Here is a 26,283-nt window from a genome sequence, read left to right as displayed (position 1 = left end):
GTCAGAATTATTAGCCCTCCTGAATATTAGCAGCCCTTTTCCTCCCCAATTTCTGTTCAATGGAAAGAAGTTTTATTTTGTCCAACTTATTTCTGAACAATAGTTTTATCACTCATTTTAATAACTGATTTATTCAAACAGATTCAAAGTGCGATTCAAAGGCTTATCTAGGGTAATTAGGCAAGCCATTGGACAACAGTAGTTTCCTCTGCAGACAATCAAACAATATATTGCTTAAAGGTGCTAAAGGTGACCTTAAAATGGGTTTCAAAACATTTAAACCTGCTTTTATTCTGGTCAAAATAAAACAAATAAGCCTTTCTCCAGAGGATCATTTGGGAAATATTTATAAAAAAAAAAAATAATTCTCAGGAGAGCAAATAATTTTGACTTCAACTGATAACCGCTTTGAATAATCGTGATTACAATTATGACCAAAATGATTGTGGTTATGATTTTTCCCACAATTGAGCAGCCCTAATTCAGACTCATACTTAATAACAGAAAAGGGGTATTTTTGCATCCATAATTAAATTCTGCAATTATCTCCTATGGCCTTAGAATGTAGTGCACAGGTCACACAGGCAACATTGTTTTATTAATATCTTTATTTTTTTATTTTATGTTTAATCTGTTGCAATATATATTGTGACACCTAAAATTACAGCTAATTTCCTTTTTTTTTGCATTTCATTTTAAGAGTGAGTCAGACATGTGGGTTATTAACAGCATGAAAGAAAATTAGAGCAATATCAGTGTTGGCCAAGTTAATAATCACTTGCATTGTTAAAATGGTATTTAAATTATTTTTCTTTATATTCTAAAGTACTTTGGGTGAACCATCCATTTAGGGCAAGTACATTACAAGTATCTCTACTTCAAAATACCTAAAAAAAAAATAAAAATAAAAAAAAAAGCAGTAATCACTTAATTTTTTTTACGGGATAAGTAATTTTATTACAGTATCTACAATAAAACTATATTCATTTGATATAAATCCCTTGTCAGCATAACAGAAAAGATCATCTCACAAATCACAAATCTGAAGTGGCACTATTTAAGCAATGTTTAAGCAAAGTATTGTAGATGAAAATTATGTGGAAAGCACTTACAACTATTATATTACATAACCACAATCCTAACCATAACTGTATAAAGTAAAAGATTAAGACTTTGATACAAGAGTACGACAATGTTATAAGGTGACTGCTGCATCTCATAAGTGAACTCTTAACTGCAGAGAAGTAACAATTAATATTATTTAAGCCTCGACAAACTGAATCCTCAGACACATTTTAAGTCACTAAAATTATCTGCATGAACAGAATAAACCACTTTCTGCTTGAACTGTGGATTACAGTATCTACACTGAAATATATTAATTTGATATAAATGCCTTGTCAACGTAACAGAATATATCACCACACAGATCACAAATCTGAAGCAGCACTATTTAAGCAATGTTTAAGCAAAGTATTGCAGTTAAAAATCATGTTGGAAGCACTTACAACTTTTAAATTATATAACCACAACTCTAACCTTATTAAGTAAGAGACTAAGAGCGTACTTACACTATGTACAGTTGCCTTGAACCGGGCCGAAGAACGCTTGTCCCCCCTCTAGTCTCCCCCAACGACCCACACTAAGGGTGCTATCACACCTACATTTTTGTTTCGGAACCTGTCTCGTTTGCCCAGTTAGCGCGGTCCGTTTGGCATATGTGAACAGGGCAATCGCGCTTTGTTCTGCACCAAAGTAATCGCTCCGAGACCGCCTGAGTGAGGTGGTCTCAGCTCGATTGAAACGAACCCTGGAGCGGTTCGATTGCAGTGAGAAAGCGATCTGATCCGAGCGCGGTTAGATCACAGTGTTTTATGTAATAGACATACGGCTATATGAAGAGAGAATTATGAGTAGGGCAGGAAGTTTCGCGAGTCTCCGGATGCCCGCAAACGAGTGATGATCTCCCAGTAACTCAGCGTCTCCTTCCTGGTCCTCAAATAGGCATCGTCGCGCACCCTTCTCACCCCTCCTCACCGCATCTCTCCTCAGACACGTCGCGCATTCGCGCACCTTGTCAATCCCCACCAAACCACCACCTCTCCTGACAGCTGAGCGGGACGCTGCAAAATAAACCCTGACACTCTGACCAATGTGAGAAGAGTTAACTCACACGTGACTTGTTTAAGCTCTTTTGGTCTGATTAAAAACCTTGCAGTGTGAAAGCGAACAGCTCCAAGAGCAAAGAGCAACAATGTAACATTTGTGGTCTCTGTTTCGGAACAACTGAATCGATTCACAGGTGTGAAAGCACCCTACCACATTGCATTCGGGCCCGAGCACGCTTACGTCATCGATAATGTGCTGTTCAGTTTAAGAAGCTTTCTTGCTCAGCACATTGGACATTTATTTATATTGTTTTAGATGTTTGGGATGCGGTGACACGCAGTCAAATATTTTTGTCGAACAGATCAGCTACTTTTGGAGCTCACAAACAATCATAAGGTCATTTAGGAGGTTTGCTGAAGGTGCAGCTGTTGTGCAGTGAGGGGTTTGCGCCTTTAATAATCTACGACTTGCATTCATTTAATATTATGAATGATTAATAAATCCATATTAAACAGTGCCTTAAAAGTCACGTCTCGTCTTCAGTTTGGAGCTCAGGTGTGCTTTGCACTCACACTACAAGCGTATTCTGCCTGAGCCCAAGTGAACCGTGCTCTGCCACACCTCTTTCACACTGGGCCAGGGCCGGCAAAATGAACCTTGCCTGAGCCTGATTCAGAGCATTTACACCTCTCAAACAATCTGGGAAACCGGCCTGGGTATGGTTCGGATAGCATAGTGCGAGTAAGCCCTAAGATTTTGATAGAAGAGTACAACAAACTAACATAGTTACTGCTGCATATTAATAGTAAACTGTTTAACTGCAGAAAAGTTACACTTGATATGAGTTAAACCTTGACAAACTGAATCCACAGACACATTTTAAGCTACTAAAATTATCAGCATGAATGGAATAAACCACAGCTTAAATTATGGAGATGCAAAACATTTCGTTCCCATTCATCACAACTACTCATTGTGTTGTCTGAATGACAAGGTAGTATTAAGAAAGCTCTGTGTAATTATGAGCCACCAGACACCGATTAGATGTGTTTACTTTGGAAAAGATAAAAACAGTTGTACAGAGAGCGACAGAACGGAACAGAACAAATGTTTTTTTTTTTTAAGCACAACTATTTTTAACTGTAAAATGGTGCGGGATGTTAAAAAAAGGGCTTCAGCTGTATATAAATATGTTGCTTCAAAAATATTTTAGAAACAGCACAGATAGAATTCAAGACAAGGCTCTCCTCTGATAGGATAATCAAGGTATTAGCCAAATATCTATTACTTTCTATTTTATATCATTATTGCTAACAAAAATAATAAATTAATTGTGTGTACTGGTTTTGGTGGTTTATTAGGACACAAATTTGTATGATGAATTGGATTTGTCTTACAGTTTTGAGGTGGTTTATGAGGCCATACATTCTGTCCTCATAATTCAAAATTATATATTTATAATATATATATATTTAACTGGGTCTTTTAACTGGACCTTTAATATATGCCAAAACAAGTCGAAACAAGTGTGTAAGTGTGTGTGTGTGTGTGTGTGTGTGTGTGTGTGTGTGTGTGTGTGTGTGTGAAATGTACATTTTTCAAATTATCTTGTCATTAGATTTACATGTTTTGGAGTGTATTCAAAATAATTAAGAATAATTTTAAAATCTTTTTCACTTTGCTTGATATCGCAATTGATGATAGTAAATGCCCTAACAACATTTTATAATAAGTGTGTGATTAATCAGAGTTAATTTAGCCAAAAAGTCATCACAATAACAGAATGACTAAATTATAAAAAAATGTTAACTAAATAATACAACTGTAGAAAAAAACCCACTGTATTTAAGTCAAAATTACTACCTTCTTCCAAATAACAGAGGCATTAGAATGATTCACAACGTATAATTGAAATGCAACTCACTCTAAATGAATTAAAGACCAACAGTGAAAGGAAATTTGTTTAGGATAGTGGATGTATTGTGCAGACAGTGTTCTGATGGCTGCACAAATACTAAAGGAGATCAATTTGGAGATGCGACTCCTGCAGAGCATTTAGCATCTAAAGCATCTTGCCAAAATTACTGCTAAAAATTATACAGCTGGAAGAAAACAAACAGAACAAACAAAAAAAATTTGCATGAATAGGCTCATTTTACAAGTTAGATAAAGTTAAACAGTTGTGTTTTAGCATCTTTTAATCATTCAGCCAAACATCGGATTTGCCAGGAGCACTATTAGCTTAGCTTAGCATGCATCATTAAATTGGATTAGACCATTAGCATCTCGCTCAAAAAAAAAAAAAAAAAAAAAGATAAAGACTAGCTAGACTTTTCTGGAGTTACATTGTGTACTTAGACCAACAAGAATTGAGAAGTTGTAATTTTCTAGGCCAATATGAATAGGACCTATACTCTCATTCTGGCGTAATTATCAAGACACTTTGCTGGCCACAGCAGGCGCATTGATATTACTAGGTTACTTTGAATTTTTCTGTCAGGCTTAGTACACAATGTAACTACAGAGGAGTAAAGCTTTTAACTGCAAAATTATCTAAACTCTTTTAATTATTTTTTTAAAGCATGATAATAAAGATCTAGTCCGATTTGAAGGGCACCTAGGTAATCAGATGAATGGATTCAAAAATGGTAAAACTTAACTGTTTAACTCTAGATAACTCCTAAAAGACTCTCTAAAAGACTCTCTGCCATCCACACTGGACCCACCTTAGTTTGTCTACCGTGACAACAGGAGCACAGATGATGCAGTCTCTATAGCACTGCACTCTGTACTCACACACCTGGACAATAAAAACACTTATGCACAAATGCTGTTTGTGGACTTCAGCTCAGCATTCAACACTGTCATACCCTCCAAGTTACTGATCAAACTCAGAGACCTGGATATCGACACATCACTCTGCAACTGGATTATGGACTTTCTGACTAACAGACCTCAGAATGTTAGATCAGGCCACATCTGCTCCACCACTGTCACACTCAACACTGGTGTACCACAGGGCTGTGTGCTGAGCCCCTTCCTCTACTCCCTTTTTACCGTTGACTGTAGGCCTGTTAATAGATCTAACACCATCATCAAATTTGCAGATGACACAACAGTGATTGGTCTAATCAGCAACAATGATGAGACGGCCTACAGGGAGGAGATACAGCATCTGGCCACTTGGTGCACCGACAATAACCTGCTCCTTAACACCAACAAGACCAAGGAGCTCATTGTGGACTTCAGAAAGGGACGAACAGGCTCACATGACCCCATCCACATCAATGGGATGGCCGTTGAGCCTGTCTCATCCTTTAAGCTCCTGGGGACCCACATCTCAAAGGACCTTTCCTGGTCCACCAACACCTCCAGCCTGATCAAGAAGGCTCACCAGCGCCTATTCTTCTTAAGGCAACTGAAGAAGAACCAGCTTTCATCAGCCGTCCTGGTGAACTTCTACCGCTGCACAATAGAGAGCATTCTGACAAACTGTGTCACAGTCTGGTATGGAAGCTGCTCTGTTGCTGAGCGTAAGGCACTGCAGCGGGTGGTGAAAACTGCCCAACGCATCACAGGGACCACACTGCCAGCCATAGAGGACATCCAGAAGAAACACTGTTTGCGCCGAGCACGCAGTATTCTGAAGGACACCTTTCACCCCGCTCACAGACAGTTTTCTCTCCTGCCCTCCGGCAGGCGCTTCAGGCTCCCCCGGACAAAAACCAGCAGACTGAGGAACAGCTTTTTCCCCAGAGCTGTCTCCCTCCTGAACTCTGCCCCACACTGACTCTTTTGCCCCCCCCCCAATACACCCCCCACTCTCCTCTAACTCAAACTCCTCGCAATCACTGCACTGTTTAACATATGCACATTTAAAAATTTGCACATTCACTGCACCACATTGAACTGTTTATTTATTGAACTGTACATACCCACTGCATATGGACATTTGTAATTATGTAGACACCCACTATAAATATACACTTGTAATCATGCTTATTTATCTGCATACTACTGATTATTAATAGCAACCTGTACATATATTCATATATTGTTACATATACGCTTGTAATCATGTTTATCTATCCCTGTACATATATTCATATATTGTAACATATACACTTGTAATCATGTTTATTTATCTGCACACTACTGATTATTAATAGCAACCTGCACATATATTCATATATTGTAAATCTGCTCATAGCTTATCCAACCTGTAAATAATGTTCATAGTACATCCATCTGTAAATATCACCATAGTTTTTCTATAACTGCACTTTATAACTTATTCCTGTATCCTGCACTTGCTGCTATTGCACTGCTGGTTAGACCTAAACTGCATTTCGTTGCATTGTACTTGTACATGTGTAATGACAATAAAGTTGAAACTAATCTAATCTAATCTAAAGTAAGTGTTTTTGTTTGTTTAAACATAGTGTTACTTTAGTTTTCTTCATTTCTTCATATTCAAACCTCCAGCTGGAATAATTAAAATGATGATGTATTTTTCAAATGTACACTCTCTTTGTGGGCATGTGCTTTCATTCATTCTGTAAGACGACGACGGTCCTCGCTGCATATTTACTGAGAGACAATACTAGCAGCTAATTATCTTATTTAACCAGCCTTACTGTGCCTTTGTTTGGAATCCATGCCTGCCAGAATGCAGCATCTCCATTAGTTAACCCAATAACAGCAAGTCCTCCATTACGCAGAGCAAATAAACGCACTGTGGTATAAAAGAGAATTGTTTTTCAGCCAAAATGGAGATTTTGATCCACCCAGCCAGAAAGTTCAAGCATGTATTAGGTGTGGTGGGGAAATATTGACACAGTACAGTACTATTATGCACTCCTGTCAAAACACTGAAGTATCAGCATTTATACAATTATACAACAGTTCTGTCTGGTTCTTGAATCTGATTGGCTGATAGCCGTGACATATTTAAGTAATATCAGCACCCGTAAAGCCTCTTTAGCCTTTGTGTATTACTCCGCCCACATACAACCAGCAAAAAGAAGACACTACAGTTCTAAAGTTTAAAAGATGCGTGCTCAGCTGTTTAACTGTCAGCTTATGATTTGAATCCAAGGCGGAAGAAAGTAGTTCCTCATAAAAAAGGGTTTTTGAGACACTCCATGTTTGATTTTGTTTTTATATACACAATTATGTCATAAAACTGTTGTGTAAACGCAATATTACACTCGTAGCAGTAGATAATACTTTTAATAAAAATTTAATAAAAATGGAGGCAGTTTTTAGGCTTTGTTTTGTTATAAATATGCATGAAGATGACGATCATATAAATATTTACATGATGCCCTAACATTTTGGAGTCTGTTATGTTTAGGTTGATAATATAAAAGTTAAGAGACAGTGCGTTATGTCATGTTTTTATTTTATTTTTAAGATGGGTGAATGGTCAGGGTGAATGACGTAAAAAAAAGTACACTGCAATTACATTTGAAGATTTACCCCAGGAGCACATAAAAAAACTTGCAATGTCTGAACTTACAAACGAAAATGATGCGAGACTGAACTTTGTGTACCTGCCCCAAATTGTCTGTAGCCACGCCTCAATTTTCAGAGGTTTCAGTTGTCACCCATTCACACTTTCACAAAGTAGCAGCGTTTTAAAACCAAAACAGTCTGTTCATTTCATTTCAAGCGTTTTAAAACTAAACTGTATTATGGCCCGTTTCCACTGTGTGATATGGTACAGTACGGTTCGGTATGCTTTTTGGGCACCCTTTGCAAAGGGTACCTTGCACAACAAAGGGGTACAAAAAGGCGGAGCAAGACCGCAAACTAAATACTTTTGGTTAACAGAGATCCATCACTCACTCAAAATGAAAGATAAAATGAAAACAAAGGAACCATGTTTTAAATACACAGCGGAGACTTTACACCATAATAATATATAGACCATTTATAAATGTAAACAAAAACATGGTCCCAATGTATTTTCTGTTTTACATTTTTAATTTCAATAGCTTCCGAGAGTCCAAAAAGATTCACATATAGATTAATAGTGTTATGGTAGCTGTTTTAGCATTAAGTTAAGATTGAATTGCCTGCTTATAGTTATAGTTATAGTTATGAATTAGTTTCATAACAAGCAGGAAATGACATCACCACATTGAAATGGTCTATACATAAAATTTCAAACCATGGTCAACCAGAGCTCAAACAAACTTTGTCATTAGCCCCTTTCACACAGGGATACCGGTAAATATCTGGAAAATTTCCGGAACGACTTTACCGGTATATTCAAAAAAGCGCTGTTCACACAGGCGAGGACGTTACGGAAATTTTCCGGAAAAGAGCATTTACACATCTATTCCAAAATACCGGTAAATTCTGATATCATTCACCACAAATGAGCTTTAAACGGCTTCGCTTGATTTGTAAACATTTGACTAAATTACAAACTCTGTGGATGATCAATATTGTGAACAACTTTCGCAGGATCACTTTCTCATGTCGAGATGTTCATAATATGTGCGTGTGCAGGCGCTCACAGGCTGTTTCACAGGCACACGCAAAGCTTGAAGGTAAACAAACAACGGCTTATCATAAGCATCTCATTGATGATTATTTACACAGTTGGCATTAAGAAGAACATATAAACGTGATCTGACTAACTTCTAGCAGCTAAATGTGTCTGGAAAAATATTCAAAGGCTTTTATTCTCATGAACTGTGCGGACGTAAACGCGTCTGACTGTTCTGATTGGCTAAAGCAGACGTCTCACGTCAGCACGTTCTAGACGTGCACGCGCTTATTACGGTAATCTTCCTTCTGCATTCACACATCGCAGCATTCCGGCAAATTGCCGGTAATGTTACAACTTCTCTTTCCGGAAAATAGCCAGAACGAATTTACCGGTTTTTCAAAAAGGACCTGTTCACACATACAACTTTTCCAGGTCTGTATGTGTGAAAGGGGCTATTGTCTTGATGAACAGTCATAAAGCCAAGAAGAGCAGAATCTATCCTATGCCCCGTAGTTGTTTACAAGGGGAAAAAAAGCGGATTTGTTCTCATTCTCATTTGCGCTAGCTGTGCCTCTATATTTGAAATAACAAATTTGTTGAGCTGATAATAACGTGCGTGTGATTATTGAAGTGCTTCTGACATCCGATCCTTTCAGAAACTGACAAAAGCAAGAGTGACACACGAAAAAACAAAGGAGAAGCTGGAATAAACAAAGGAGCAAATGATTCCTTCAGCAATCTAAAACATGAACAAACTGCCATGTTTCACTATTATCATCACCTTTTGGGCTAATATGAACTCGGAATGACAGAATTACAGATGATACATGTGGTGAAGATTGCAGTCACAGATGAGAGGTTTGCACTGACTGGGCTATATGCTGCTTGTTGTTTTTGAACCCAAATAAGTACTAAATGTATGCTGAGTGTTGTTTTTCTGTAATTGTAACATGAAGTATTTATGTGTATAAATCATCTGTTTTGTGAGAAGAGCTTTTTGTATGATTTGTGAACGACCCATACCGCTTTATTTTGACATTTTCTTGAGCGAGAAAGACATTGACTGAGACTTTCTGTCATACCATTGGTACTATTTTAGCAGTGAAAATGCAAGCCTGATAAAAGGAGACCCGTACTGTACCATACTGTACCACTCAGTGGAAACGGGCCATTGCTGGAAACAGGGCCTTATTAAACTATTTGCATTACCATTTTATCATAGTCCACAGAAGATACAAACTATAGCCATCAGCCTTTCAATTTTTTCATAGGATTGGTGTTTTTATGTTAGATTAGTAACACAGCAATAGCGTCAGCTGCAGCAGAAATTTTTTTTAAAACACCAGCTTCAACTTTCTGACACCTATATGACAATCAAATAAATTAAAATTAAACACAGTACACAACTGACATTGAGGATGATCTCAGAGTGGAGGTCTCCAAAAGTAAAAGTGGAGGTTTCCAAAAGAAAACATTGTGCCCACTAGAGATGTATAGTAACGAAGTAGAACTACTTCAATACAGTACTTAAGAACTAAAAGGCTGTATCTGTACTACTGGAGTATTGTTTTTTCTCCTACCTCCACTTTTACTTCAGTACATATTTTCGATGAGTTTAATACTTTTACTCCGATAGATTTTTTATGTGCTGCAAGGTTACTCGTTACTAGGGGTACCAAAATTTTTGATATTGGTTCAGTAATAGATCATAACCGGTTTTTACGTATTGACGTCATTTATCTCCAATGCACAATGTCACAGTAGAATACTATGGCAAAGGAGGTGAGTAACGCTATTACTACAATAAAGGCAACACAGCAAACGAGCCGCTATTTCACTACTACGGAGAAGTAGAACTGCGGTAAAACTTTATCTTTACCTTTCTGTCTCTCACTTTGGACATTTGACCTACTGGTGTGTTGGTGAGGTAACTCCTCTCCTCTTGACTGTTACAGCGAAACTTGTGGATCCAGACACGAGTGTGCCTGAGGTGCAAGTTTTCTCCACTGTGTCTGTTATAGATTACCTGTTATAACCGCATAATATGCACATACAGACTGTAATTGCAGCTGTTCTTCCCGCCATCGGTGCACAGCGCTTTAATTTCTAAAACTGATCGCAGCCCTTTCTGTTGAACAATTGAAGACAATGACCAATCATAAGGGTGTAAGGCCTTGCCTGTCAGCACTCAAAAAGCAAGTGGGACAATATTTACATCAGTTTATTTGCTATAAATGCTCATGCTGTCTTCTGTGCATGTATTGGAATTTTGTTTGATACATTCAAAAAGAGTGTTTTCTTTGAGCAGGTCAAATTAAAGGTACAGTTCATATATCTTACTGCTGTGTAAAAGGAAAAATTTGTATTACAAATAATATAAAAATAGAAATATATTCATAGATTTTTATAAAAAATTCTTGCGTTGTAAAGAAAAAAAATCTAATTATGGATGGAAAGCATCCACAATGCACCAAAATATCGAAATTAACTGAATCGATGGCATGATAATCGTAACCTTGTCAAACCGAGAGAGAAGTATAGAATCACACCCTTATTACAATTATAGACGCCATAGCGACCCGCATCTTCCGGTAGAATGTTTAGAACTTCCGTTTACAGAATTTACAACCTGTAATTTGCGATCCGAAAATGGGTTTCAATAGCATTTTGAGTGGATTACGGAATGTTTTTGTGACAACTTTGAAACTTTGAAAGGTGTGTGTTAAAGCTGTTATAATCTGTCAGATATGTGGTTCAAGCGCAAAAGAAAAACAGTATCGAAAGTCATGTTTCTTTTCGTTCTGCTTAATCATGTGCCCCCCCCCCAAAAAAGATATTTAAAATAAACAAAACAATATGATGTCTTTAGACTGCTTTCTTTAATAACTACATTACAAAATACTTGTACTTTTACTTTCAGTACTTGAGTAGTAAATTTTGAAATAAACTACTTGCAATACTTAAGTACAAAAAATGTTGAATACTAGTACTTCCACTTAAGTATGGTGCTTAAAGAGCACGTCAACTTCTACTCAAGTCACTTCTGTAATAGAGCACTTGTACTCTGTTGTCTCATTAGGTGAGGTTAATATTAAAGTAAACAAATTATTAAATGACTATATAAATCATAGCCTATACTTGTTATTAGGGCTGGTCTGGTAAACAATATTATATCGAATCGCGATAAAATGTATGTCAATAACAATGATAAGCTCTGGACTTTTTCACTCTATATTGATCTAAGAGCCAATCACAGAGCAGAAATAGGCAACCATGGGAGTCTAGAAGGGTGTTGATTTTAGAAATGCTCTGAATTATTGGCCACTAAATATTATCGCCCACTGAAAATAGGTTATGTTATTTAAATAAATAAAAATATATATCATTATCATTCATTATGGAAAATGATTAATCGAGATCGCACTTTTGCCATATTGCCCAGCCCTACTTGTTATACAGTTGACCTTTTTTTGTGTTTTGTCAATATGCTCTAGTTTATATAGGCCTATTATTGTGTGTGCAACATTTGTATATTTATAACCATCTCCGAGGAATGTGGGGGTCGCGAGTCAAGGGCATTATAATTTTGAGGGTAGTGGGAAGTTTTGGAAACCCCTGGGTTAAACCAGTTCAGATGGTGGTCACGGGACACATGCGGGACGCTCCGACTGTTTCTCAAAATGCGCTATTGTCTGTACTTGCGTTCTTGTGTTCTCATGAAACGTCATCAACTGTCACCGAAGTACGGTTCCAATTCAAAGTTCAGATCTTGCCAATTACAGATACAATTCCTGGGTGTGTACTTGCTCTGCCCTTTTTATCAAGGACATATCGATAGGTGACTTGTGCAAACTTGCAAAACACAGATATCCTAGAATGCATTGCAGGCCAACGAAGGAAAGCTAATGGCAGAGGAAAAAACCAGTGTTTTAAAAATACTCCTCTGTTGTGTTACAAAATAAAGCTTTACGAGTTTTTCCAGGCGAGAATGTAGTCGTTTTAAACTTGAATCGGCAATTTATTCACAAAGCTCAGATTTGATTAACATCATTTGTTTTGTTTACAGAGTTTGTAGTAAAGAAATCCTCATATTCCTAAATGTATTATTAAAAAAATATTCAAAAATGAATGATATTGAATGATATGAAACATTACCTACGTCTATTTCCTACAAACATTTGAGCTCTGCTAAGCACATTCTTATCAAATCTTATCCAAGCAAATCTTCTGATTTGCCACTGTGTTCACATGCTCAACAGAAATGACACTGATTAGCCGTGAAGGTCATCAGTTCACTGCACAGCGGAAAATTGAAGTTTTTAAAATTTCAGTACAGAATGGTACCGAAATTCATTATCCTGACAACATGATAAAGTCAAACAACAAGACAAGTCAAAGTTCCCATGGGTCATGGATTTTCTACAAAATCATTGAAGGTCTATTTTGAACATTAAATTGAAGTATAATTTAACAATTGTTTTGCCCATGTCATACAATGTTATTTTGTATCAAATAGTGATTTTTCTATACTGTTTTTAATCTGTATTGCTGTTTTATACCAATTGTTGTGTTTTGGCTAAATTTATGGTCAATTTTATTCATTTTGTGCTCCTCAACTGGCAGTTTTTGAATTCAAATGTTAGAAAAAAGGATGCACAATATTTGTGACTATCGATATTGACCAATAAATAACCTTTATAATGCTATCGTTATCTATTTAATAATTAAAATAAAGGCTTAAATATATTGGCCTAATTTTATTATCTAATGTGCTGGCAGTAGAGATGGGCGATTGGCGGTTATAGCCGCAGACTCCGCGGATAAACCGCGGATCGGGCGGTTGACGTTTTGAAAAAATAATATTTTAATTAAATTCGGGCGGGTGGCGGGCGGTTGTACTGTTTTTATATTCATAGCTGGCGCACCAACGAAAAAGCCTAGGACTGACTTCACAGAATGGGAGGAGGAATCGGATACACTAATTCTGGATGAAGTACAGAAGTATTCCTCTACAAACTTCCGTATAGACGGATCAGCAGAGGAAAATCTACTTTCCTTTTGGGAGAAATAAGGCCAGGCATTCCCACGACTACAGCACCTTTCCAAGAGAATTCATTTCAGCAACAAGTGCTGCGAGCGAGCGCTCCTTCAGTGCAGCAGGGCGCATTATAGTGGCTATGCAGGCGCTCCCGTCTGAATCCTGACACTGTGGATGCTATTTTATTCCTGCATTGTGCCAAGAAAAAAATCAAACTAGACCTAAGGTCAGGCATATTAAACCAATTAGCCTATGTTATTTAGGCTACACATATGTTCAATATAAACTTTTGAGTTCGGTCAGCTGATAATTTTACGTTCATATTGGTTTAGCCTATTCTATTCTAGACATGTTGGCCTCGCTTTTACGTTCCGAGGCTAAGGTTATTTTGCCAGAATTTCTTTGTCGCAAATTTAATGGCGTAGTATTTCATTATGCTTCAAGTTTGAGGGGAATGGGGATGATCCTCCATGGGTTATTGGGGCACTTGTCATACATGCACTTTAGCCTGGTCAGGTTCGCTCAAAGAGGGATGGCATATCTATTTTTCTAATTTAATTTCTAATTGTGGGGGTGACTGAGCCTACAAGGCTTAGGCACGATATGACGTTTTTATTAAAAAATTTTCAACTGTTTGCCAAAGCATGCGACTATAGCCTATGCCTACATTAAGATATTTATGTTAATATTTTTTTCTGCCTGTTGTTTCTTTTGGCATATAAAATAGGTATTGTCTGATAGAGATATCAATAAAGGTTCATCTGTGTCGCAGAACTGTGTTGTTTCTACAAGCTCAATAACATCCACAGCAAAAAAAAAAATAGTCGAAAAACTGTGCCCATTAATTAGATGTGCAAGGCAAGCAGGTACGTTTTTGGGGTTGCTATGGACAACTACAAATGTAAACATTATTAGGCTATAATGTAAATGACTTATTATTCTATCTATTTAATAAAAAATTAAGTGAAATAGGCATTTAGTAGTAGGCTAAATAGCAGCATGTTGAAATGATGTGTCAATGCGTTTTCTATTAGGCTACAAAAAAAAAAAAAAAAGTTATACAGTACAGTGCGTTTAATTTAGGCTATTAATATATTTTTGTCCCTGTGCGCCGATTGGAGACGGAGTTCACTGCTGATATTCTGAGAGCTCGGGTGCTTCTCATTTCTTATTTGTGCATCCTCGTTTCCTTTCCTTGCTTTCTTTCCTCGTGTTTCCACCCCACCGGGATAACGTTACGAGGGAAGGACGCAAGGAAAAGACTGAAGGACAGAGGAATCGAATCAAGTGAAAAGACACGTCCTCGTATATTTAGCGTAACTTCAAAGCGTCGTCAATTAATGACTTGCACGTTTGGATTAACTGCATGTCTACATTAAACTCATTCTCTATTATATAATAATCAATAAAGAAACATTCATTTATTTAAAAAAATGGAATAAGCCATTCAAATAAAGAGCCCAATCAGCAGATGGCGGGCGGGTGCGGTTTTAAAAATTGGTCAAAAATGTTAGTGCGGATGGATGGCGGACGGATGATGAATTTTGTCATGCGGTTACGGATGAAATAATAGCCCATCCGCGCATCTCTAGCTGGCAGCTAACTTTTTGAAACTCTCACATGGTCACCCCACAGAAGCTAAACAGGGCTGCCCCTGGTCAGTACCTGGATGGGAGACCACATGAGAAAGCTAGGTTGATGACAAAAGAGATGTTGGTGAGACCAGCTGGGGGCGCTTAACCTGCGGCCTGTGTAAAGCGATTTGAGTGTCCCAAAAAGTGCTATATAGATGTAAGGAATTAATTAATTTCATAATTTTATTATTTAGATTTTATTAAACACATACCTGTACTTTAAATCCATCAAAACAGTAAATCTGAGGTAAATTATCCATTGTTGTTCTCATAATGGCTTTTAAAATGCAAAACGATATTCAAGTTCAACTATTTTAATATTACACAACTAATATAGAAGCACAAAAGAAGCCTGTTTTGGTTTCTTACATTCAACTTTTTAGTTGTTGGACTTGATATATGAACCCTGATGAGTGATTTAGTGGCTTACTTTGACCTGGCGGACTTCCATCTGTTCCCAGGATGCCATTTTCCTGCTGGGGTCCCAAGTTCTTCAGGATGATCTGTGTGGCGCCCAGTCGTGGCAGTGTTACATGAGTCAAGTAAGGCAAGTCATTCTTTTTGGCAAAGGACTGACTTGTCTCTCGCCTCTTTCTTAGGAAACCGCCTTCAGGAAAAAGCACAATCCACTTCCTGTCTCGACTGTAGTAAAACTTGTCTAGATGATCCTTTAGGTACACGAGCTGCTTTTCTCGATGTGCTTTGCCCTGTTGGTAAGACAAAACACATTTTTATTAGTGTTGATTAAATATTACCTAGCATCACATGGGTCAAGAATTCTAAGATTCTCTCACAATGTTACAGACTTTCTAAAGGTTAAACATGAGATTTTTACATTAAAACAGACCCTCCAGAATTTAAAAATTGCACAATTGTTGAATTTACCACAAAATCAAGCAAACGTCGCAAAATTTTGTGAAGTTAGCTTTTTTTTTTTATTGCAGCAGATTTCGAAGAGTCAGGACACTGTTCGAATTCCCACAATAGAACACTGCTATGATTTAGATTAGAAGGATGCACAAAAAATGGTTTCCACTACATTCATTCTTCGATGGCGCGGCGCCATGCCAAAATTGATCCTGCCACGGTTATATTACAGCTTTTCATTCAAAACATTCAGCCGTGTTTTTTTTTTAAAAGCGGGTGATAATCGCACCAAAACGTATTAAAAGGTAGGTGAATTATAACAGCGCAAACTTTTCTGTAATCGTAGTAGTGCTGTGTGTTATTGGTACTCGATACTCTTTAAGGTTACATGCTGACTGACAGACAGGTGCGTGACGCGTGAGGCCAGCAAACATGACGTATAGCCGTTTCACTTTACTTCAGGACGCATTAATACCGCTCTGTAGGTCTATTGGAGAAAGTATTAAATTTTTCTAGCAAATCTAATAAATGTACATACATACTTGTACAGACAAATGTACAGACATACTTGTTACATAAATGCACTAAATCGTACTTCAGCAGCGTTTATTTGAGAGCACAAGTAGATCTGAGCTTGAGCAGTGTATATTTGAGGGGGCGTGCAAGAAGTTTTAAGCACGAGCAGAGGAAATCGGCGAGCAAGCAAAGAGATTCGGCATGCTCGTAGGCTATTTCATAAATTCGATCTCGACTTGTAATACTGCTCTCACGACATTTGTCACTGAAATAACACCACAGGTAGTTGGTAGATCAGTGTAAAAAAAGGCCTGCCGCCACAGCTGGAAAAAAATCCTAGAGGAAACACTGCAATATATCAGCAGACATATTGATATCGGCCAATAAATGCCCTTTTAAATTGTATCCTTATCAGTCTCATAACAAAATCAGGCAAATATATTTAAGCCAATAAATGATGTGTTATTTCCACTGGTTGATCCACTTGATGTGCTTGCTGTTGAACCACGTGATGTGCTTGCCATTTTTTTAATTATATTGCTGGTATTTTGATTTTAGTTAATGTTCGGAGAATCGGTTTGGCCACGAATAGGATTATTTTACATATATAGCCTGTTGGTCATAAAAAAAGAACAGTTTAAGAATAGAAAAATTCTGAAATCCATTCAAACACTTCTGATGTTTTGAAAAAAATTAATAGTTCATCATGTTGAAAAAAAGTTGGAAAAAAATATATATATTTCACAGCTAATATATTGGTTATTATCCTCCAAAAATTATCGGTTATTGGTATCGCTCAAAAAGTCTATATCCATGCATCCCTATTAAAAATACTTAAATACAGAGTGCATTTTAAACTATCTGTAAAAAAAAAAACAAAGCAAACCAAGGTTGCAAATTTTAGTGAAGTTTGCATTTTTTTATAGGCGCAGATTTTGGAGAGTCGGGACAGTGTTTCAATTCCCATAATAGGACACTACTATGATTTTGATTAGAATTAAAGATGCACAATATATCTCGGCTGATAAATGCCCTTTTTTTAATCTCTGCTGGTTGAACCACTTCATGTGCTTGCTGTTTGCCACTTCATAATATTTTGCTGGTATTTTGATTTTAGTTAATGTTCAGTGAATTGGTTTAGCCAGGAAGAGGATTTTTTTATATAAAAGCCTGTTGGCCATTAAAAAAAAAAAAAAAAAAAGTTTAGAAAAATTCTGAAATCCTTTCAAACTTTTCTGATTTTTCTAAATAAAACCAATAGTTCACTGTTATGCAGAAAAATCTGAAAAAATGTATACCTATATGAACTATTGTCTTCCAAAAAGTTTTCTTTTATGGGTTTTGGTAAAAAATTCCATATCGGTGCATGCCTATTAAAATACTTATATGCTGAGGGTATATCAGACTATCTGTGATAACAATCAAAGCAATAATGAAATAAAGATAAAAACTCATTGCAGTGTGATGTGATATTACCATCATATCCAATACAGACAGCAAAGCAATTTCTTTTAGTTTTTAGTTTCATTAAAAACACGCAGTGTCAAATTGTGCCTTGTTTGTTAAGTGAAAAAAATGTAATGGTTCCTAAACAGCTTTTAACAGTACAATGACTTCTTATAGGTCAAAGGACCGAGCAAATGTTGATTTCTTAGTTTATGACCACTTTAACGGCCATTCAGTTAGTCTTAATGTCAATAAATGTACGTTTTGTGACAATGTAAACAAAAGATTATAATTACAAAACCTCCATGTCAGCTTTTAGGTGAACAGGCCTTACCTGTCTAATGAAGAAATCTCCGTGAATCAAGGACACAACCCCAAAATTGGTGTATTTAAAAACATGGTCCATCAACCACATCATCTTCCGTACAACCTAGATAAGAACATGAGAACATTAGTTTTGCTTTCTGAATGAACAGACCTAAGTCACCCAGTTACACACAAGTTATAAAATAAGTAACTGAAAAGGGGGTGAATGAAATCTGATTTCATTCACAGTCTACATGCTTAGGTACAACATAGAATTATTATTTTAGTGCACTTTTTCCACAACTCATCCCATAATAAATATGTTTGGTCAACTGAGGAAGATTTTTGGTGACAATTTAAAAGCTTTTTACTACAAAAAGACGTATTGTGTATAGGAATGGGTATCGTTAAGATTTTAACGCTTTCACTACTTTTATCAATACCACTTATCGGTTCGGTACTTTAACGGTTCTTTATCTGTACTTTTTGTAGTGTTTTTTTTTAATATATAAAAAAAAACAAATTGAACAGGATTAACAATACTTTATTTTATTGTTGCATTTTTAATCTAAAATGAAGCAAAACCAATAATTGCAAAACAAACAATTTTTTCCTGTAAAAGAATGTACAATGATACAATGTACAATCACTATCAATTTTTTTAATTTTTTCTTCTGAAAAAAAAATCTACATTTTTGCCTTTTCTGGCAGAAGTTGGGATCTTTCTTGGTTTCTTGTGCTACCTGCAATTAAAAAATACCCTCTTTTAGTTGCAAAATGCAGTTAAATATTCAGATATGTTTATTATTTTTCATTAACACATTCACATAAATGAGTCACCAGTGCTTTGGGAGTTAAAAACGTAAAAAAAGCTAATTTTTTTTATTCTTAATTAGAATTGTTTATTATTAGGCTTTATCTGTAAATACAATGTAATAATATGTAATAATAATGTAAATGGATTTTTATGTTTAAAATTTATTTAGGCTACTGCAGAAAAAAATATTGTATTCACTGTAACTGAATGTGTGTGTTTATTAAACTATTAATACTATACTAATTTAGAGAGACCTTAAGTGATTGACTGCTACCTTAAAGATGTGGATGATATACCTTTAGGTAGTCAGTCCAGTCGAAAACTTTTCATTTGTCTTTCTGTAGTTAATGCACTTTAGATGCTTAGCCAGATTGCTTGCATTGCATTGTCGCTGTCCACTCGGGAAAAACAACCAGTTTAGTTTTCTTCGCCACTCCGCAAGCTTACAAGCTGTGCGAGTCCGCTTGGCGTGAGCCTCCACAGAGCGCGCACACAGCCGAGAACTGTGAAGGCTTTTATAGCCTACTTGACGTGCTCGCCGTTGTACTCATGGGAAAACATGAGCATTTCCCATGTGAGATTGCCAACTGTGCAGACGAATATCGCAAATTAGAAAAGGTTGGTCAGTTGTTATGTTACTGTAAGTAATGTTTATAAACTAATAATTCTCCAGTATCGATAGCACAACCCTTAACATCAGAGCTTATTGATACTTCGGTCTTTTATAATTTAGCACAGATACCGATAAAGTACTGAGTTTCGGTACCCATCCCTATTTGTGTATCATTTGCTTGTGCCAGGTATAAACAAGCCCTTAGATTATGATCCGAAATATTAGAAGCACAACTAGCAATTCACAAGTTCACCTGCTCAATCAATTGCGTCAATATAGTTAACGCTTTTGGCATTGCAGTCCTGAAGAGGGTTATCAAGCGATCAAACCCCTAAGAGAGCTCAGACCTCCCATCCTTGAAAGAGGCTCAAGGTTTGACTCAAGCTTGACTCAAGCAAAAGCTTAGTGCAAAGAATGCTACTTATGGCCTGTTTCCACAGAGTGGTATGGTACGCAGGGTTCTTACACCTTTTTCAACTTCAAATTCCAGCACTTTTAAAGCACTTTTAAGGTGCATTCTTATGCTTTTCCAGCAGCTAACAACCGCGGTAAATTACGTTTATATTTGCTGTATGCACTTTTTTATTCACATTTAATTCCACAATTTGTGCTATTTTACAAAAACCAATATAACATTTCAACTTAAATTGTTGAATACCTGAGAGCATAGATTTATCGGGATAGTTCACCAAAAATGGTAAAAAAAAAAAAAAAAGTTCAGTTATTGGATGAAGTATCTTTTTAAGTTTAATCTCTTTCTACTTAAAATTGATATCTCAAAACTAAGCTTAGTTAGATTTTGTTTAAGTGTAGTACCAAACTTTAACATTTAAAACATATTTCATGTGCATTGCTATTCAAAATTCATGTAACAAATTGAATTCTTATGAGTCTGAGAATATCTTTGCTGCAAATTCTCTTCCTATGTCAACCGTTTTGAAAATCAGTCAGCAAATATGGAAACCATAGTTTGTAAGCTTTCATGAATTCATTCATTTTCTTTTCAGCTTAGTCCCTTTGTTAATCAGGGGTCATCACAGCAAAATGAACCGCCAACTTATCCAGCATATGTTTTACGCAGCAGATGCCTTTCCAGCCGCAACACTGGGAAACACTCATACACTCTTGCATTCACACAGATACACTTCGTAGAATTTAGCTTATTTATTTCACCTATAGCGCATGTATTTGGACTATGAGGGGAAACCGGAGCACCCACAGGAAACCCTTGCGAACACGGGCAGAACATGCAAACCTCACAGAAACAACAACTGACCCAGCTGGGACTCAAACCAGCAACCTTCTTGCTGTGAGAGGAACGTGCTTCCCACTGCGCCAACATGAAACAGAGCTTTTATGAATATATTATTGTGAATATTACTTTAGGTTAGGACTAAGGTACTGTTGTAACAGTATGCAAATTTCCCACCAGTCAAATGGTGACAGTTAAGGGGTTAAAGGAAAACATGTTTAATAGCTTAAAAGGTATCACCTCTCTGTAAGTAGTCTTGGCATTTTATATAACCTATATATAAATGACAAATAATCACCAGACAGATAGATACAATTTCCAAAAACACTTTAACATTAATTGTGTAAAATAGGAGGATTTTTTGTTCATTTTGTTCTGTTTCTTCTGCTTATCTTGAGCAGCCCTTACATGGCATGGCGTGAACTACACGATCAATAGTTTAAATTGGCAAGGAAGTGCCCCTTAGACTGTAGAGTTTAGGAAAAAAATCTGCAATAAAAATATTGCAAAAATGAAACTGCAATGAACAAAATATGGTACAAAAATAATAACTAGCTTTTCCAGGTCGCACGCCGCAGCAGAATGTGTAGCCAAACATGGTAAGTAGATAATGACATATAACTTAATATTTGCATATGTCATCTTAATAATAGTAATGGTCTTTTCTAAGCTGTAGTGAATGCAAGCTCTTTTGCGACGGTGTACGCGCTGCAGTTGCATGACTGACAGCATCGTGACAATGAAATGAAGGATTAAACAGAACATCTCGTGCTTAAAATGTGTGGCAAACGCAGTTACCTTTTAACTCCGTAACCTACCTAAATGGCTTTAGTCATTTTCATAGCGGACTTTAACCCACCGGAAGCCTTTTATCCACTCTTCAAAAAACATAAATAGTGAATTAACATTCACCACATGATCACTGATCAGATGTGCCGCTATTTTTAACATTGGGGGATTTCTAAAACTAAATCTGTCAGTGTTCTTGTCATTCTCTCTGATCCAGACCTTTAAATTTCCGCGGCAGTATCTCTCTATCATCTGAACTGAGTGACTAACAGCTTATATTAACCAATACATTCGGGTTCATTTCAAGAGCAGTGGGCCAATCAGAAAAGCTATAAGGTAGGGCGGGAATTAAGGGCTTTGTTTACTGCAGCAAGTTAACATGACGACTGGTTAAAACTGTTCCTGAGCGATGCATTTGGCGTTTTTAAGTGCAAATATGCATTCTGCGTGAAGCTCACATAGATGATATTTCAGGCGGATATGCAACCACAACGGTCGTAATTTTGAGTCCTTCAATTACACATTCAAGCACTTTGTCCAAAATCCAGGCACTTTTCTAACCTTGAAAACACTATATTAAAAATCAAGCATTTTCCAGGATTTCCAGCACCCGTACTAACCCTGGGTACGTTTTGGTACGCTTTTATGGCCATTTCCACTGCCAAAGGGTACCTAAAAGCAAACCGTACCACTTTTTTATCATCCTTTGCAAAGGGTACCAACAGGCCCAAAGGGTACCATAAGGCAGAGCTAGACACTCAGCTAAACGCCATTTGTTTACAGAGATACGTCACTCGCAAAAGCAGGAGAATGAAAACAAAGGAAGCGCCATTTTTAAAACAAAGCAGAGACATTACACCATAATATTATACGCATATAATAAAAAGCCATGGTTGATCCAAGCTTAAACAAACCTTGTTGTCATCTTGATGTACAGCCACAAAGCCAAGAAGAAAAAAATCAGCTGGTTCCTGTTGTTGTTTTACGAGCTTGTCTAAAAGTATGAGCTGTTTCACGTTCTCCATAGAGTTCGCCGCGCGCCTATATTTGAAATAACGAACTTTTTGAGTTCATAATAACAGCGTGCTCATAACCATTAAAGTGCTCTGATATCTGATCCTTTCAGAAAAGGGACAAACGCGAAAGTGAAGCACGAAAAAAACAAAGGAGAAGCTGGAAAATCCGGCAAAAGTATGCTTCTGCAACCGAAAACATGAACAACCTGCCATGTGTGACTATAATCATCACTTTTTAGACTATTTTGAACTCAGAATGACAAAAATTACTCTAACAGAGGTTACATGTGCTGCTAAAGATTAAAGACACATATGAGAGGTTTGCACTGACTGTGGGCTATACGTTGCATGTTGTTTTTGAACACAAATAAGTACAAAATGTATGCTGTGTTGTTTTTCTGTAATTGGGAAACATATCAAAGACTGTAAAGGTCTACATGCATTCATATATGTTGAATTTATTTATTTATTTCATATAATTGCAGACATTCGAGTAGACTATTTCGCACTGTCATTAATCTGCAGTTATAATGAAATCATGTTCATAGAAATGCTACTAATGAACATTTTTACACAATTATTTGTGTATGTAAAGCATCTGTTTTGTGAGAAGTGCTTCTAATATGATATGGGTACGGATTTACTGTGACATTTCCTTAAGTAAAAATTATGTAGTCTGAAATGTTCTGTCGTAGACCATGCCCACCAAAAGGGTACCCTTTTGGCAGTGGAAATGCAAGCTTGATAAAGGTGACCCAACCCAACCTGTACTGTACCAGTGTAAACGGACACACACGTGCCCTTACATTTATTTCTTAAATACTGCAATTTTCTTAGCAAAATACAATACATTTTCTGCCATAACTAAAATGATTATAATAATAAAATTATAATAATAAAATAAAATAATAAAAACTTTTCTTTTTGAAAAGAAATATCTAAATATCTATGTTTTCTGGTATAGGTCTCTGCACATTTACAAAGTCCCCTGCTGATGAAAAAAACGAGGACTGAGATGGCTGGTGTGGATAGGAAAGCCGTTCTTAAACCAGAGAGCAGTGTCTACACAGTGGTGGTCAAAAACCCCTCAGATCCAGGGGACTGGCCCCTGGCATAAAAAAAAACGATTATAAAATAACAAAATATAAAGTAAAATAGAGACAGGAGTTGAACATGATTATGAAGCTGAATAACTAATATTACTTGTTTAATTAAATAGCATAAGTATCAGTGTGGGTGACGCAGTAACGCAGTAGGTAGTGCTGTTGCCTCACAGCAAGAAGGTCGCTGGTTCGAACCTTGGCTCAGTTGGCATTTCTGTGTGAAGTTTGCATGTTCTCCCTGCGTTCACATGGGTTTCCTCCGGGTGCTCCAGTTTCGCCCACAGTCCAAAGACATGTGGTACAGGTGAATTGGGTTGGCTAAAATTGTCCGTAAAGTGTCTGTGTGTGTGGATGTTTCCCAGAGATGGGTTGCGGCTGAAAGGGCATCCGCTGTGTAAAAACGTGCTGGATAAGTTGGCGGTTCATTCTGCTGTGGCAACCCCAGATTAATAAAGGGACTAAGCTGATCTAATCTTGAATAATCTTGAAGATTTTTAAATATTCGATGATAGGCTAATTATTAAAATACCCATAATCTAATTTGAAAAGGAGAGGGTTAAAAGTCATCTAATACCTGCTTCTGTAACACAACAACTTTCTCTTTCAGTCTGAAAAACATCTTTACACTTTCACTATGAAAACACTGATGTGATCACCGTGTGAACTCCTTAGCAACTTGTCAGAGCAAGTGGAGCAGCAAATCATCCAGTCCACCTGGTTTGGCTTATTAATAATTATTTTTGCACATAGACATCTGTTACAGTAGTTTTTCACTGTGCTGCATCATAGTTGTTGTTCTGTTAGTGTATGTAAGCGTCTTTTTTGCAGTGTTAGCACACAGTTTGTGTTTTGTCTGGTGGACTTCATCGCTGTCGTTTTACTCTACTGCCCCACCTCTTGCTTGCTGCTGATGTGCAGGTAAAGCAAGCTCATGGCTGTAAACACATGCCCCCTCTGTTTAACATGTATCGTAATTCATTCAACATTTTCCCTGGTTTGAACGGTCACATATTTGAATCGTCACAAACCAGTTTTTACTCGTTTGCATCGTCACATATTTGACTTAAATCCATATTCCATACCAAGCACTGGAGCATTTCTAATCCTAAAAAAAATAGCAGACTTACCGTGCCCTTGTCCTGCAAGCACATCATTAGGGTGCACACGTCTCCAGTGGCTTGATGGTTGACTATGACCATGGCTTCATCTTCAGTCATTGGACTCACATCATCACCCCATTCTGTCACTGTCAAAACAATAAACGAACCGAAAAAGTTACTTATTGTCAGAAAATGTTGAAAATTTGAAAAAAATAACATACAAGTATTAGCGGTGTAGTGTTATGGTAACACTTTACAATAAGGTTCATTAGTTAATGCATAAACTAACATGAACAACACTTGTAGAGCATTTATTAATCATAATTGAACATTTACTAATGGATTATTAACATTTAAGTCCATGCTTGATAACATTAGTTAGTGCACCATGAGTTAACATGAACTAACAATGAACAACTGTATTTTGATTAACTAGCGTTTATTAACATGAATAAATACTGCAGTAAATTTATTGTTCATTGTTTGTTCATGTTAGTAAATGCAGTCCAGTCACTGGAATTAGGCAGTAAAACAACATAGCAGTCATTCACAATGAATGCGTCTTTGCTTCTGAAAATGCGAGACGCAGAGCTCAGAATAGGGTATGCGGAGCTAGTGTTTCTTCCGATACTGATAAACTTCCAGTGAACGATTGAAGTGAACTTTTTCCATTTTATACGGTTCCTTTTACAGCAATGTTGTAATTTATACTATCAGTTAAATAGACTTTGGCATTCACTTAGTTGCTCAAGCGTAAGAGACGAAAAGCAGTTTACTCGCACGTGCCCGTCAGGATTACCAGGCAAGCGCAGAAGCTCCATTGAATATACTGGGGTAAAATAAATGTTTATATTTTAAAGACACGACAGGGAAAAATGTCTTCTCGGCTGTTTTACAGCGTTACTTTTGCATACAGAAACGAGCGCGTGTCTGCAGAGTTTTCTCCACCATGTCTATCATACATCAGCTGTGAGATCGCCGCTGCCGCCTGCCGCTTATCAGTGTCACTCATCTGTGAAAAACGCAGCGCGCAAGAGCCAAATCGCAACCGTTTTTTTTTTTTGAGGGTGTGACCAATCAAAGGGGTCTAAGAGAACTAGACAAGGATCAAAAATTGAGCTGGATATTTATATTTGTTTGTATTATTTGCTTGATGCTCATTTTGTTTAAAGTTA

The 26,283-nt window shown here is 36.9% G+C and overlaps 1 protein-coding gene across 3 annotated transcripts in view; it reads right to left on the bottom strand.

The window, feature by feature from the left end:
- Nucleotides 1-26,283, bottom strand: part of lpgat1 (lysophosphatidylglycerol acyltransferase 1) — a 92,944-nt gene that overhangs the window by 40,836 nt on the left and 25,825 nt on the right. For 2 of the 3 annotated variants that reach the window (XM_005160439.5, NM_001029958.1), the window contains 3 exon segments: nucleotides 25,136-25,254; nucleotides 18,447-18,542; nucleotides 15,714-15,990 (listed from right to left, as the gene is read on the bottom strand). In XM_005160439.5, coding sequence (XP_005160496.1) covers nucleotides 15,714-15,990; nucleotides 18,447-18,542; nucleotides 25,136-25,254 — 492 coding nt within the window. 3 annotated transcript variants of the gene reach the window in all.

Source organism: Danio rerio, chromosome 20 (genome assembly GCF_049306965.1).
Source record: "Danio rerio strain Tuebingen ecotype United States chromosome 20, GRCz12tu, whole genome shotgun sequence".
NCBI lineage: Eukaryota > Metazoa > Chordata > Actinopteri > Cypriniformes > Danionidae > Danio > Danio rerio.
This window is presented reverse-complemented; position numbering and strand designations above follow the sequence as displayed.